Source organism: Prinia subflava, assembly GCF_021018805.1.
Source record: "Prinia subflava isolate CZ2003 ecotype Zambia chromosome W unlocalized genomic scaffold, Cam_Psub_1.2 scaffold_22_NEW, whole genome shotgun sequence".
Classification (NCBI taxonomy): Eukaryota; Metazoa; Chordata; class Aves; order Passeriformes; family Cisticolidae; genus Prinia; species Prinia subflava.
The window spans coordinates 877,433-892,097 of NW_026960606.1; the positions used below are offsets into that span (position 1 = coordinate 877,433).

General features: G+C 39.9%; 1 protein-coding gene across 3 annotated transcripts in view; it reads right to left on the minus strand.

The window, feature by feature from the left end:
- LOC134564878 (zinc finger SWIM domain-containing protein 6) overlaps window positions 1-14,665 on the minus strand; it is a 208,266-nt gene that overhangs the window by 47,776 nt on the left and 145,825 nt on the right. For all 3 annotated transcript variants that reach the window (XM_063424156.1, XM_063424155.1, XM_063424157.1), the window contains 4 exons: window positions 13,053-13,313; window positions 9,389-9,524; window positions 5,222-5,379; window positions 4,536-4,699 (listed from right to left, as the gene is read on the minus strand). In XM_063424156.1, coding sequence (XP_063280226.1) covers window positions 4,536-4,699; window positions 5,222-5,379; window positions 9,389-9,524; window positions 13,053-13,313 — 719 coding nt within the window. The remainder of the gene's footprint in view (window positions 1-4,535; window positions 4,700-5,221; window positions 5,380-9,388; window positions 9,525-13,052; window positions 13,314-14,665) is intronic.

Genomic DNA, 14,665 nt, shown 5'->3' on the forward strand with positions numbered 1-14,665 from the left:
GTTCCCTATGGCCACTTGCCCTCTGCCCTGCCCCTTGTACCACCCACGAACCTGAGACACTATATAACTGAGAAAACCACATGGTTGTCTCTCTTTCAGCCCACGGATTTTCCTTTGGCACGTGGAATAAACTTTGGTGGAACTGATCTGGTGGCCAAGGGCCTTCTGCCTCTCTTTGCTTGAGCTAGCCTGTAACGTGTGTGGATGTGTGGGCTTGATTGCTTTGCCTGAATTCTTCTGAAGAAGTTTCTCCACTGGAGAGGCTGACTGGGATTTAATTAGGCTGCAGCTACACTCTGAAAAACACACACTGTTACAGTTTGGCATTGGCAACAGCTGAAGGAATAGAGGGGGAAACTGACTGGGGGACAAAGACCAGGACAAAATCCTTGAAGACCCGGATGAAATCCTTGAATGAGGCTACATAAGAACCAATGTGCAATTTGTAAACAAATGGGGCACTGGAAAAGAGAGTGCCCAAGGAATACAAACAGGAATCAGGGAAACTGTCAAATGCCAAGATAAGCCATGGAGATGGTAAATAGGAGCGAGAACTGAAAGGGGATGGGGGGAGGATTTGAAATATTCCCCAACAGATCCCCTGGTTACAATAAAGTTGGGGAATGAGGAAACAGAATGTCTTGTAGATACTGGAACTACTTACTCTGTATTAAATACTTGACAAGGACAATTAAGCAAACATATTGTCTCAGTTTTTGGTGCAATAGGGCAAAAGGAAAATCCACCTTTCTTTCAACCATTAAAATTTGGAATTAGTAAATGAATGTTAGCCCATCAATTTCTTTATATACCTGAATGTCCTGTACCAGTACTAGAAAGAGATGTATTGAATGAATTAAATGCACAAATTTCATTTGAAAAAGGAAAAAAACAAGCTCTTATTCCTGAAGAAAAGGTCTTGGAGACTCAAGTCTGTCTATTACAGAATCCTGAATCTGAAGCAGAAATACCGAGGAAGTGGACAATGAAGTCACCCCATTGGTATGTGCCACCTGAATTCCAAGAGAGCTAGGCATGCAGAACTGGTAAAGATCCTTTTGAAGCCAAATGCCAGACTTATAAGACAATACTCTTTGAAACTGCAAACTAGGAAAGGACTGGAATAATTAATAGAAACTTTTCTTGAACACAAACTGCTTGTGGAATGCCAGTCCCATTTTAACACTCCTATTTTTTCAGTAAAGAAACCACACCCAAATGAACATTGGCTGGTACAAGATCTTAGGGCTATCCATCAGATAGTCCAGGATGTGCCCCTGGTGGTAGCCAATCCTTATACTTTATTGACATCCTTGAAGAATTTGGATCAATGGTTCAGTGTTAGACATAAAGGATGCCTTCTTTTGCATCCATTTAGTAAGTGAAAGCCAAGAGCTGTTTGCTTTTGAGTGAGAAAGTCCAAAGACTGGGAGAAAGACTCAGTTGACGTGAACTGTGTTATTGCAAGGATTCAAAAATAGTCAAATTATTTTTGGTAACCAGCTAGCTAAGGAATTAGAAGGATGGCAAAAAGAACATGAGGGTGAAACATTGCTGCAGTATGTGGATGGCATCTTAATAGCTTCCTTGACTGCAAGTGAATATATGGAACTGTCCAGTAGTCTGTTAAATTTCTTAGGACAATCTGAATACAAAGTTTCTAGGAAAAAGGCTCAAATTGTAAAACAAGAGGTGTTGTATTTGGGATTTACTATTTCACAAGAACAAAAGAGTCTGGGCCAGGAAAGAAAAGAGAAAACTCTTGAGTCTCTAAAAGAGAACTGAGAGCATTTCTGGGAATGCTCCCAGATGGGGTCTCCTATGGATACTCAACTTTGAGTTGATTGCTAAACCTCTATATGAGGAAGTTAATGAAAAGGACGAAGTCCTCATCTGGATTCCTGAATGTAGGAAAGCCTTTCAGGAATTGAAACATGCTTTAATGACTGCCCCTGCATTGGGACTACCAGACTTAGAAAAATCTTTTGAACTGTTTGTGCATGAAAGTTCTCATTTGGCATTGGGGATATTGACACAATGGCTGGGATCCTGGAAGGGACCCGTTGCGTACTTTTCTAAATAACTTGATGATGTCAGCAAAGGATGGCCTTCCTGTTTTAGGGCAGTAGTGGCAACAGTCCTCCTAATCCACGAAGCCAAAAAATTAACCCTGGGACAGCAACTGACTGGTTTTGTGCCCCAGTTACAGTGGCATTGGAACAAAAAGAAGGACACTGGTTATCACCAAGCAAGATGTTAAAATACCAGTCAGTGTTGCATATAGGTAAAGCCTTATAAAATAAGGGCCTTGTTACCCTTGTAAAATCATGGCTCAGGCCTGCTACTTAGGCTAAATAGAAGGGATCTATGGGAGAGTGACTCAGCTGGAATAGGGATAGAGAGATGTGAGAGACGTTCTGCGTGACTGCCCCATGTCCACATCGTGATGTATGGTGGTTGGTTGACTTGGGCTTGTTGTGCCTTAAAACTATGTAAACTGATAACCAGCTAACTGCTTAAAAAGGCCTGGTTTTTGCAATAAAGGGACTCTCCTTTGCACCTGCCTGGGGACTCTGTGTCGCTTTGCTTCGTACAAGTCAGTATTGTTAGAACAAGATGATGTGTAGTTAAAAGTAACTAACCTTCCAAATCTAGCAGTGTTCTTAGAAGTTGGCCTGGAAAAAGGGGAACTAACCCATGATTGCTTGTAGACCATTGAATTGGTGTACTCCAGTTGAGATAACTGTAGAAATCTATACAGCTGTGAGTTAATACCAGAAAACTGATATGCATCTTCCTTCTGGAAAGCAAACTAACCTAAAAGATTTTTAAAACATCTTAGTAAGCTTGAGGCTGACAGTGGACATGTTCTACACCAGTTTATTCCAAACACGGATTTACGAGAAAGTACAGGTTCATGATATTTCTTTCACTAGATCTTACTGAAGACATTCTGGTGGCACCATTCTCCACACAGGGGTATCCATGAACACAGTGATATCCAAAGTGTGCTGCTACCACTGAATGATACTTGGTAAATGCTTGAGGTGACCTTTAAGTCAATCATATGGATCTTCCTCAAGTAAACAAACATGTAAGCCAGAAATGTGATGTGAAGTAAAAAAAAAAGCAGATTTCCACAGCAATCTTCAGAATAGGAAAGGCTAACAAAGCACACAGTCTCAGCTTTCTGACCTTAGCTTCTTAAAATCTACAATAGTCAAATAGTAGCTTTCTTTGGCATAAGAAGCAACCAGTATAATATCCTTTCCCCAGGTCTTATCTTTGTTTACTGAAGCAGAGTAATAAATGGTTTTCTGATCTTTGAATTTTTTGAGTTTTTGTTTTTTCTTGTTTCTAAGAACTCCCTGAAAAGGAATGAAGATATTTATTTTTGTGGAAACAAACTGTGCAAACCCCAAGATTCATCGGTGTAAGACAATATTATTCCAGATACCTAATATGCGAAGTCTCTCATAAGAATCCAAAAACTGATCTGAGGTTCTTGCACACATCAAGCTGAGACTGATACAGATAACCATTCCACAGCTTGTGGAGTGCAGGATTTGATGAAAGAAGTGACAAGACTGCTGTTGGTACAGTCTGCCCTGAAATAGGTCATTATGATTGACCTTGGCTTCCTCTAGTAATTCATCAAGCACCTGCCAAGTGTCATTTGAGGTAAAGGAAGGGAAAATGGGAGGAATGACAAGAAACATCTCAAGGCCATGGAAAAGATCTGCAAAAGCAAGTCCAGTGGAGGGCCATACAGATGATTAAAGAGATGAAACACCTGTCCTATCAGGAAATGCTGGGAGAGTCGGGGCTGTTGACCCTGGAGAAGAGAAGGCTCTGGGGAGACCTCATGGCTTCCTTTCAGTACTTGAAGTGGGCCTATAAGAAGGATGGGGACAGACTTTTTAGTAGGGCCTGTAACAATAGAACAAGGGCTGATGGTTTTAACCCGAAAGTGAGTCGATTCAGACTAGATACAAGGAAGAAGTTTTTTAAAATGAAGGTGGTAAAACAATGGCATAGGTTGCCCAGAGAGGTGGTGGATGCCCCATCCCCGGAAATGTCCAAGGTAAGGCTGGACAGGGCTCTGAGCAACCTGATCTAGTTGAAGATGTCCCTGCTCATTGCAAGGGAGTTGAATTAGATAACCTTTAAAGGTGCCTTGCAACCCAAACTATTCTATGATACTATTATTTCTGGCAAGAAGAATAATTTTTCTCTATACCCACTCTACATATACTCCCAAACCCATTGCATGGGGTCCTTTCTTACCCCTGAACAGAGGAATGCCCTGCAGCCAGCTGCTCCAAGCTCTCTCTTCCACTCAAATGGCACAAAGGGACTGCACAGATCCTTGCTCTGTATTTTCCAGTTAACTGTGCTTTACATCAGAAAACAAAATCAAAAATTCCAGACAAAGCCCAAAGAGAGTCTTTGAGAGGCTCCTCAGTGACTTAAAGAGCTGTACACAGGGTCAAATTCCTGTCTTCTACTGTAGCAATAATGAACAAAGGAAATACCTGAAGGCCCAACTCCAGAGAAACTTTTAGAAGAGTGATGTCTGGCAAGCTGTCCATGAGTGTTGCTATTTTAAATGCATCCTGCGCAAGTTTGAAGATGTGTGATGAGGAGTGGATATTTTTCTGAATGGATTCTAACACTGTTTCCAGCCTCTGAACATCACCTGCAAGGTGTAAACAGAATCACCAAAACAGAACAAGCTTCCAAAACACACAGAAATGCATTATAATTGAGCTTGCTTTTGCTATGAAATAGTACAATGTTTGTTATGTACATTTTGATTTTATAAACCTTCCATAATGAAATTACATGAACAAAAGACACAAGACCACAAATTCCTCTAGTGCCTGATGGTATTAGTGTAGTACATGGCCAAAAGTCATCCTGATTTGTGAATTTTAGAAGTGATTTGTCTACTCCTGGGTTTCACAGTCTGTATTGTGTCAGAAGAACAAAAAGCTGTCTCATCAGCCTCAAATCAAGCCCATCTGGCTACTATCTAGCTAGTTTAACCAGTTTTCTTGAAAATTAAGTGACAGGTTTAAGTCAGTTCAGTTTGGTTTTCCCATTTCAAGTTCCTGTCAGACTGCAATTTGAATTCCTAAACAAAATTTTTATAATCTGTTTATTTCATGAAATATTAAAAGCATACACTTAGTTGAGTATGTAATTGACAGCAATGTACCTTTGGCAGCTGTCAGCATGGTAGATGCCAGCTCACACTGCTGAGATTCGATGTGACTTAGGGTGAACCAGCGGGGATACCGGCTTGGAACAACTGATGCAATGTGGTGTGGACGGGATGTATCTCCCAAAGGAGCCATAGATTCCAATACTAGCAACCTGGAATAAGAAAGAAATACTCTTTCATCAAATGATTATTATATTAGGTTACTCATAAGCAAAACTAAAGCTGCAAGAACACTTGACCTTGTTTATTCAATGTGCAGTTTTGGGTATAAAGATATTGGAAAACCACTTCTTTTCTTGGGGAATCTTAAAAGTACATTTGCCAAACTTGCCTATATCAGTGGGCATCTGTAAGAATTCACAAGACAATTAAGCTATTGTGCTGGTTTTGGCTGAGGTAGGGTGAATTTTCTTCATGGTGGCTAGTATGGGGCTATGTTTTGGATTTGTGGCCTTTGCTGCTTTTTGCACTGCCAAACTGGTGAGGAGGCTGGGGGTGCATGGGAGATTGGGAGGACATATGGCTGGGACAGGTGACTCAAACTGACCAAAGGGATATTTCAGACTGTATGGCCTCATGCTCATTATATAAAATAAGGGGAAGAAGGAGGAAGGGGAGGACATGTGATGGCATTTGTCTTCCCAAGTCATCGTTGTGCTTGATGGGCCCTGCTTTCCTGGAGATGGCTGAACATCTGACTACCCATGGGAAACACTGAATCAATTTCTTGCTTTGCTTGTGTTCATGTGTTTTGCTTTATCTGTTAAACTGTCTTTATCTTAACCCAGGAAGTATTTTGCTTTTACCCTTCGGATTGTCTCCCTGATCCTGTTGGTGGGGGAATGAGCGACTGTGTGGGGCTTGGTGGCTGGCTGGGGTTGAACCATGACAGCCATTCACTAGCCAAGGCAGCAGAGACTTCCTGCATCATCCAGAGGTGAAGCATTTTTCCCCTGCCTTGTTTCAGTCTTTGAACCACAGTCCTCAGGAAGGAAAATGGAGGAGTTCTCCATCATACTGAGAACATGTAAGTATATTCCAATATTTGGAATATACTTTCTTCACTTGCATATGCTCAAAGTAAGGGAGAAGGATATTCATCAAGTCATAAGGTTTTTGACTTTGCAATAAATTCAGACATACCAAAAAAGACATTTTGCTGTTCAAATATGAAGTAATCTTAAAAGTCCCTAAACTGTAGTCTACCAATAATAATGTGGATGTTAATATGAAAAAGGATACTTCCCTTTTGTTTTGTATCGAGTCAAATTTCTTCCCTAGTACTACTGAGACACCTCTATATAGCTTTATATATGTAAAAATAAAATACATATAAATTCCCCAGCTGATTTTTTCCAAGCACAGAGGGGGGAGAAAAAAATGCATTATTAAACTGTTTCAACAGACAGGAAAAATCCTAACTAACATAATGCAAAAGGGATTATTAGGTTATGAGTAACAGCAAATAGACAAAGATCATGAAAGGAAAATCTATCACCGAATTTCATTGCCCGCTTCTGTTCCTTTGCTGTGAAAAGAAATGCTGTTGTAAATTGATGGCTTTCAGGCAATTTTGGCAAGATTAAGGAACATTATAACAAGCACAAGCAGATTCAGCACTCTTAACTTTTCTGCCCTTTGAAACATCAAATATTTAGCTAGATTTTAGCAAAGCTACTTTGTGATTAAACATCACCATTAAAGGCTGACTCACAAAGCCTGGGTTGAAATTCAGGCTTAACAAGGAATCAGCCAAAGTCAAACATTTGGGTTCACATTCCAAGTGAACAGTCAGCTAGGTCACTGCAGATCCACATTCTCCAAGGCTATACTCCAGTGTTTCAGTGCTGCAAGCAAAGACCTGTAGACAAAAATGACCATCAAGGATAGCACACTCTGTCCTTGCAGCCCTGAGGTGCATGCATGAAAGGCCTTATGGTCTCAGATGCTATTGATTTCACACTGTGTATTCCACACACTAAAAGAGGATTAAAAAAAAAAGAAATGGCAACAGATGATGTTGAATGCAGAGAGGCAAAATACTCCAGAGTTGCCATCATGCATCAATGACCTGTGTAGACTGACACTAAACACTTATGTCTGGAGAGCAACTAGCTGTTATAAATCCTGCAAGAATGCCACTACTGGGATTTGTAACATAGAATGCTGTTTTATAATTGTATATAAACACTAATTGTACATTTATAAATTATACTGTAGTTAGTACAGACATTGATTGCTTTTACAGATGACAGAACCAAAGTGTTGTGGTCTAACAGACTGTTTGGTTTTTAGTTGGAGAGGGAGGTCCACAGGGTGCAGGGGTGATTCCCTGTGGGGACCTGGCAGAACCAATCAACTGGCTAGTTTTGAAGAACCAATCAGCTGGCTATTTTTTGAAGATTGACACCCAGTTAAACCACTTAGAAGAGTTGAACACACCTCTCTGGAAAAACACATTTAAAAATGAACAAAGCCCAGGAAAAGCTCTCTTGCTTCTGGCCTTTGAACAGGTAACTGGCTGGGCTGGTGCCTTGCAGCCAGCGTGGATGAGCCAGGCTGGGCTAGGCTGATCTTTGTTGCAGGGCTGACCCCTTCCTGGGAAGCCTGCATGGCCCCTTCCCAGCAGGGTCAGGCCCCTTCCCAGCAGAGCCCACCAGTCCATGCCGCCAGGGGACCCTACCAATGCCAGGAGCAACCATGTGGCCGGGACCAGTACTAGGAGTGACCCTGTAGTTGGCCCTGGGGGCGGCCCCAAGGCCAGGAGTGGCCGGGGCTGGGAGTGGCTGCCGCCATCCCAGACCAGGAGTGGCCACGGGGACCGGGCATGGCTGCCTCGGCATGGCTTGCAATGAACTTTGTTTAGCCGCTTTTAGCCAGCCATGCTGCGGACAGAAGGACAAAAACGGCAGCAGCAGCTTTTCTTGTTTTTGGCCCTCCACATGAAGAAAAGCGCTGAGTAGAGCCAGCGGTCAGCACTGCTCGCATCATGTCAGCAGAGACCACATGACCAGCACCAAGGCATGGCAAGCGATCTCTCCGATGCAGAGCCTAGATGAGATCAACTTTTCAGCTCTGCAGAACTCTTTGATAACTGTTTCAATTGATAAAGCTTGAGAACAAATTAACCTATGAACAGCAATTCTCTCCCGAATCAGGAAAAGGAAAGGGTGAAGACACATAGAGAAAACAACATGGGACACTGAGGTCAGTGAAGAAGGAGTCAAATTCTAGATGGTAGGGAATTGAGGAGATGCCTTAATCTTGGGCTGAAATTCTTTTGTAAGGCAATGGTGAATATATATTTGATATATCGGACTTTGGTTTTTTCCCCTGTAATTCATGGAATGCATTGGGGAATGTAGCATTCTAACTACAGCCATGAGCAGAAGCATCAGTGTTGAAATAAGCAGATATTGCAGTAGCTTTGATCCAGTGAGAAGTTTGAACAGTGAGAAATGAGAGATGAGAAATCTTGCCCCAAGAATAAAAGAAAACCTCTTTCCCAGAGATGGATGAAGAGAACTTTTGCTTTTATGCCAGAACAGCTCATCCTTAAAATAGTATCCCGTAAGTTGACATGGCCCATGAAAGCAGCTGTTGGAAAGCTGAAAGGCATGGGAAGGACTTTCACACTGCAAACATTTTCCTTTCCCAGGCAGCTGATTTGCTGTGACCTTGAAGCCAGGAGAGAACTGTTTTTTGTGGAGAAGTCTCCATGGCATGGCAAGAGAGATTCCTCTCCCTAAGAGAACTGAAGAAAGACTATTCTAGAGGTCGTAAACTGACTGAAAGTCCCAGGTTTTGTCTCTTTACACTGTCAGTGGGAAAGAAAAGAGAATGTGGGGGGAAAAGTGTTCTGAAGGTTTTATTCTGATTTCTTATTATTTTTAATTCTGTTAATAAAGTTTTCTTAATACCCTTTACAGTTTTGAGCCTGTTTTGCCTTCCTCCTCCTAATGCTTATCTCACAGCAGGAAATGAGTAAATAATTCTAGTGGGTGCACTGGCATTTGGCCAGCAGTAAACCCAATACACAAAGTAATTTCTCCTTAAACAGAACAATGCTTTTAGAAAAAATACTAGGTCTTGACTACCAAGATTTTCCCCATTTTTTAAACCACTACTTGTGTTCTTTCTAAATGACTTGTGAATACATACCGCATGGCTCTCAGTGCACTTTTGTATGCCAATTCAGCATCATGAGGTAGGAGACAGGTGAAAAGATACTTGGCAAATGTGTGCATTGGAACACTGTCTCGATGGATGACTTCACCTAAACCACTATATGGTCCAGCTGTGGGAAAGAAAAAGAGATTATCAGTCTTTAGAGACTGTTAAAGCTCAACTTCTGGACCTTTTGAACCCATTCATTACACCTTGAGTTAGAGTTTGTATTCAGAGACAGCTTGCTGTACAAAAAGTAAAGGTCTGTTGATATGTCTGTAAAATACATTACAAGTATATTAAATACCATCGAGTCTTTGAGACAAGAAGATACATTGCAAATTATATAGTACTAAGCACACTACCAATGCACATACAAATGACAGAATGGTCTCAGGGCTCCATGGGGCTCATTCAGCAAATATATGGTATGCAAAAGTAGAAGGTGATAATCCTAGCTTTGCCTCTGTGTAGTTATATCGTGCACACTAATTCCTATGTACCCTCTATTGGTGCATAACTGTGTTATCACAAATCCACAGGGGAAAAAAAGTGGCTACAGTGGAAAACCAGGTATCTTTAATTGAATTTACATGACTAATCGGTCCAGCAGCACCTGATCCTTATTAATGTCTCACCTGACATTAAGCATTTAAATAACCCTTTGGTCTAGACTTGGTCTCCAGAGAAGACTAAGTCAGATCTTGCATCAAATCTGCTTTTGTTAGTCTATTATAGCCACACAATCTTAAAAATTATATTTGTTGTGGGGAAACTATTCCCATTGTTGGGGCAATAGATTTTCCTCACACTCAGTGCAGTACTTCATAGCAGCAGAGTTAAGACTGACAATAGAAATGACAATTTAAAAAAATTGCATGAAACTATTTGCTGAGTTCTGAATATTCATAGTGCATAGGAATTCCAGTTTTGCATTTTTCCTGCAACCTTAAGACTGCTATTCCTATTGACAGGAACATTGTGTCAAGCAGTTTTTTACTTCAGTGGCTAGAGGTTCAGCTGTTGAATATCGCAAGATACTGAATAAAAATCTTACATTAAGTATTATTGGACAATTATTGCACAAATAGCAGCCAGCAGTCCTTGAAGTTACCACTTCCTCTTCTACTAGAGATTCCAACCCACCACACTTGGATGGATGAGTGACTCTGTGAGCACACTTCTTCATTGCAGTCACATGTCAGTTTCTAGCAGTGGTTCAAACTAACATGACTGACCCTTCACTGAAGTAGATGATGAGTACTCAAAATTTATTCAACCACTTCTGCTGCATGGGATGACGAACTTGATGAGGGAGAGATGTTAACAACTTAGACCAGCACAGCTGTTTCAGCAATGTTTTTGACTGGTGCCTTAGTACAAAATGCAAAGAGAAAAATCACTAGGCATGAAAAAAAATCTGAGCTCCATAGGTGGGCATTTCTGAAGGCTGGAGCTGATCACAATGGAAACATCAATGAAGATTAAGTAGGTGACTGTGTCTCAATCATTTTAAATTGAAAGCCGTCCAAAACTAGCTGGCATTGCTTGTATGAAAGAAGCCATTTCATGTCTGTTTGCCAGTTGGTGGTCCATTCACAAACTCAGTTAGAAGACAAAGAATAAATGACAAAGCATTTATATGAAAATATATTCTGCCATTAACTTAGAAGTCAAGCAAAAAAAAATAGTACAGTTCTTGCAACACAGTCTTATGTTCTGCTTTCCCATGCATTCAAATGGTAGCTACACACAGCATGCATTAATCTGCATCAACAGCATAAAAATCACCCTAATACTGGATTAAACTTTCTTTACTATATCTACAGAACTTCAACTATAAAACCATAATTGATATGATTAGAATCTCAAATCACTGCAAAGTTTTTCCTCCATGTGATCCGGCAGTTTCTGCGTAACTTAGAGTAAACTGAAGTTATTGCAGAAAAGCCAGATTTCTCAACACACAGTAATGCAAGACCATTGTTGCATGCTGCTCATCACAGTAATTTTGTAGGTAGCTATTTTATCAGGTTTCCTGCTATGATCACTTGTTTGCTACTCTAAGAAAAAAACTATATCACTCATCACAGTTGTAAACTAGAAGTATCAGAGAATACTGGAGAGAAATCCTGCCTTTTCCTCATACAGCATCCTGACAAGTAAACATGCAACAAATTGATTTTATAATCCATATGATCCCTCTATGGTGGTGAATAGCCGGATCCAGCAAGAAGCTATTCTTGTCCAAAGGCCATAAAGCAGCAACTCTCCTTATGGTGCAGTTTCTTTACAGTTTCAAATGGTACCGCCAAGTAGGTACCAAAGTTTTTAAGGATCTGGGCAATAATAGTGACTCAAAGCTGAAAACCCTAAACAACATACTGTATCTTCTCCATTAAAGAAATAGTTTAAAAAGACAAATTTCTTACAGAAAGAAAGCAAAACCTGACTGCTGTGTAACAATCTTCACAACTTACCTAGAGCAGTATCAAATTCCCCACCATCCCCTGAGAACACTCAAAACTTGGACCATGCCTTTAGATACTTAGTTCCTTTAAAGTTTTTTCCTCCAGTTAAAAACCCCCCAAAACTAGAATAGCAATCTTAGAACCCACAAGATTACTCTTTGAAAATAAGGCTTAAGTGTTATATGTCAAGCCTTTTTAAAAGCTAAGGCAAAAGCATGCACTTTTTGTACAGATTTTATTGCAATACACAACTGCAATTCCCAAAAACGAGTTATTTGTCTTAATCAAAATTTAGTCACAAGACCAGGCCATAAGCCTTAATATTTGTCCGATGTCACCATGAGATTTTCCTAGCTTGCTGAGCGTTTCATACTAAGTAGGTTTGTACCTTCTCATGCTCTTTTCATGTAAACACCGGCTGTGTTCTAGAAACATAGCCATTGTTTTCACATTCCATGCTGGGACAAACAAGACTGTGTGACAGTCCCCTTGACCAATGTGGTGAGAGGTGGGAATGCCCACGCTCCAATCCATGGGCACCTTGTGAGATGTATAAAATAGGAAGAATAAACAAGGCAGGATTCTTCTGCCCTGCTGCTCTGATCAACCCAAAACTCCGGCTCCGAGTGTGTCTTTCTGGCGAGGCTCACAGCGATAGTCCATATATTTCAATTTTCAGGTATGATACAAACTTCAGAGGCAATCATATTCCTAATTGCTACAAAGGAAATGTTATATTTCTGTCCCAGCAAATTTAAGTGAATTTTCTGAGCTCTTCACTGGGGAATAGAGGTAAAAATCTTCATACATTTACAAAGGTGCCAGTCCTTTTTCAGGATACAAATGACATTTTGAAATTTACTACCCAAGAACTGTTGATAACTGATGTCTATATTATTCAATTGTGAGCCTGGGTTGTATAATTAGGATACTGAACAAATCTAAAGAAGAAAATGAAATAAAAATTAAAAAACAAAGGCTTTCAGGTTAGTAGATGCCTTATCTCTACAGTCATGTGATATCTGAAGTGTTTGATTTTCATAATAGATTGGAAATAAAATTTTGCTGGAGTTCTACATCAAAAAACATCTTAAGTATATAAGGCTGTTTCCACTGGAATACTAATTCCATGGGTTTGAGTAAGTGAAGACAGTTTGAAAAAGCAGTTAGCATCTATGTTGAGCTACCTTCTAATAGGAAGACTGCTTGTTTTCGAAAAATCTTCACCAGAGTATCATCCAATTCAACTTCCTGTAGCTTAGAAATGAGCTGCTCCTCATTTCGACAAACCTTCTCTTGTGCATACAAGCCATCTGGCATTATTCGTTGCTGTCCCAGCCCTATCAATGCTACTTCTACAGCCAGCGTCAAATAAGATTCCCCTTCTTCTAAAAACTTGTGTGCAGGCAGGTGCTGGTGCTCCAGAGATTTGCATTGCCCCATGTTCTCTGTAAAGGGCGACACAAAGAACAACACATCAGGAAATTATTAAAATCCATAATCTGCCTATAATGTCACATTTTCGAATGCTTTCTCTGTCAGTATTGATTTTTAAAAATATTTGAATCATGAGTGAAATCTCAATATCCAATCATCCAGTATAAACTACCTGATCCAATTTGACATCGCAGAAATACACAAAACAATTACGTTTTAAAAAATCTACTCTAGTAAAAATAAAAGTTTTCATTTTAAACCTATTTCTGTATCTCCTTAAAGCTTTGATGTTGTATAAGTGGAAAGGGAAGATGCTTATACACCTGCATAGATTTCAGTTGAAGCTATTAGGATTATGCAAATACAGTAGGCCTGGGAACTCCACAATTTTAAAGCATTCTTTTTGCTAAAGCTCTCTTCAGGCATTTTTATTTGTTAGTTGCATTTATGATAAACACGCATAATGTTTCTGACTTTTATTAACACTAGAAATGCTACTTTTAGTAAAGATTACTTGTAAATTTCACACAGACTAAGCCATAATTGCTTCAAAGAGTACTACTGAATGATTTGGCACTTCACCAATACACTGTATGACAAAATGCTATATCAACCTCTAGCAGTTTACAGACTAGTTTGGGAACAAAAAGTTGCAATGTACAGATGTAAGGAGATGGACAGCTGCAGCAAATGAGATGGCAAAATGCATTTAGTAGATTGTATATATGAGTGAAGGGGGGATTTATGTTTCAACACACACTACTTTTATTTCATGAGGTTGTTTTGGATTCTTTTTTCTAATTGAAAAGAATCTGATTTCTTTTAATAAAGTTCTTCCAGAATTGTTGGATATGGGATTAGAAGTTTATTGAAGAAAATCTAATTGAATAAAATTAGTTTTGAGGAAAAGCCCCAAGGAGATTTGGGATGTACATATAAAGGATCAATAGGTAGAGGAATGACTCAAGTTTCTGACCACACAGAAGGTAATAAGAAACTACCACAGAGGTGGAAAGAGACTGAGAATAAGGAACAAACCAGTTTAGCTCCTGAGAAGTAAATACTGAAGTTAGAATGGGCATATACATCCTGTCCAAAATCATGTATCAATACTACAATGCTATTTTCTAATTCATAACCTTTATAAACCATGTACTTTATATACCATGTATGTTAAAAATTTTAAGTGTTTTGTCATCACTTGGAAGTATTATGTACACTTGTAGCTAAGAAGTCAAATAATATCCTGGACCGCATAGGAGGATCAGAGGTGGTGATCTTTCCCCTCTTCTCAGCACTGGTGGGCCCAAACTTGGAGTGCCATGTTCAGTACTGGGCTCCCCGTGGACCTACTGGAGCAGAT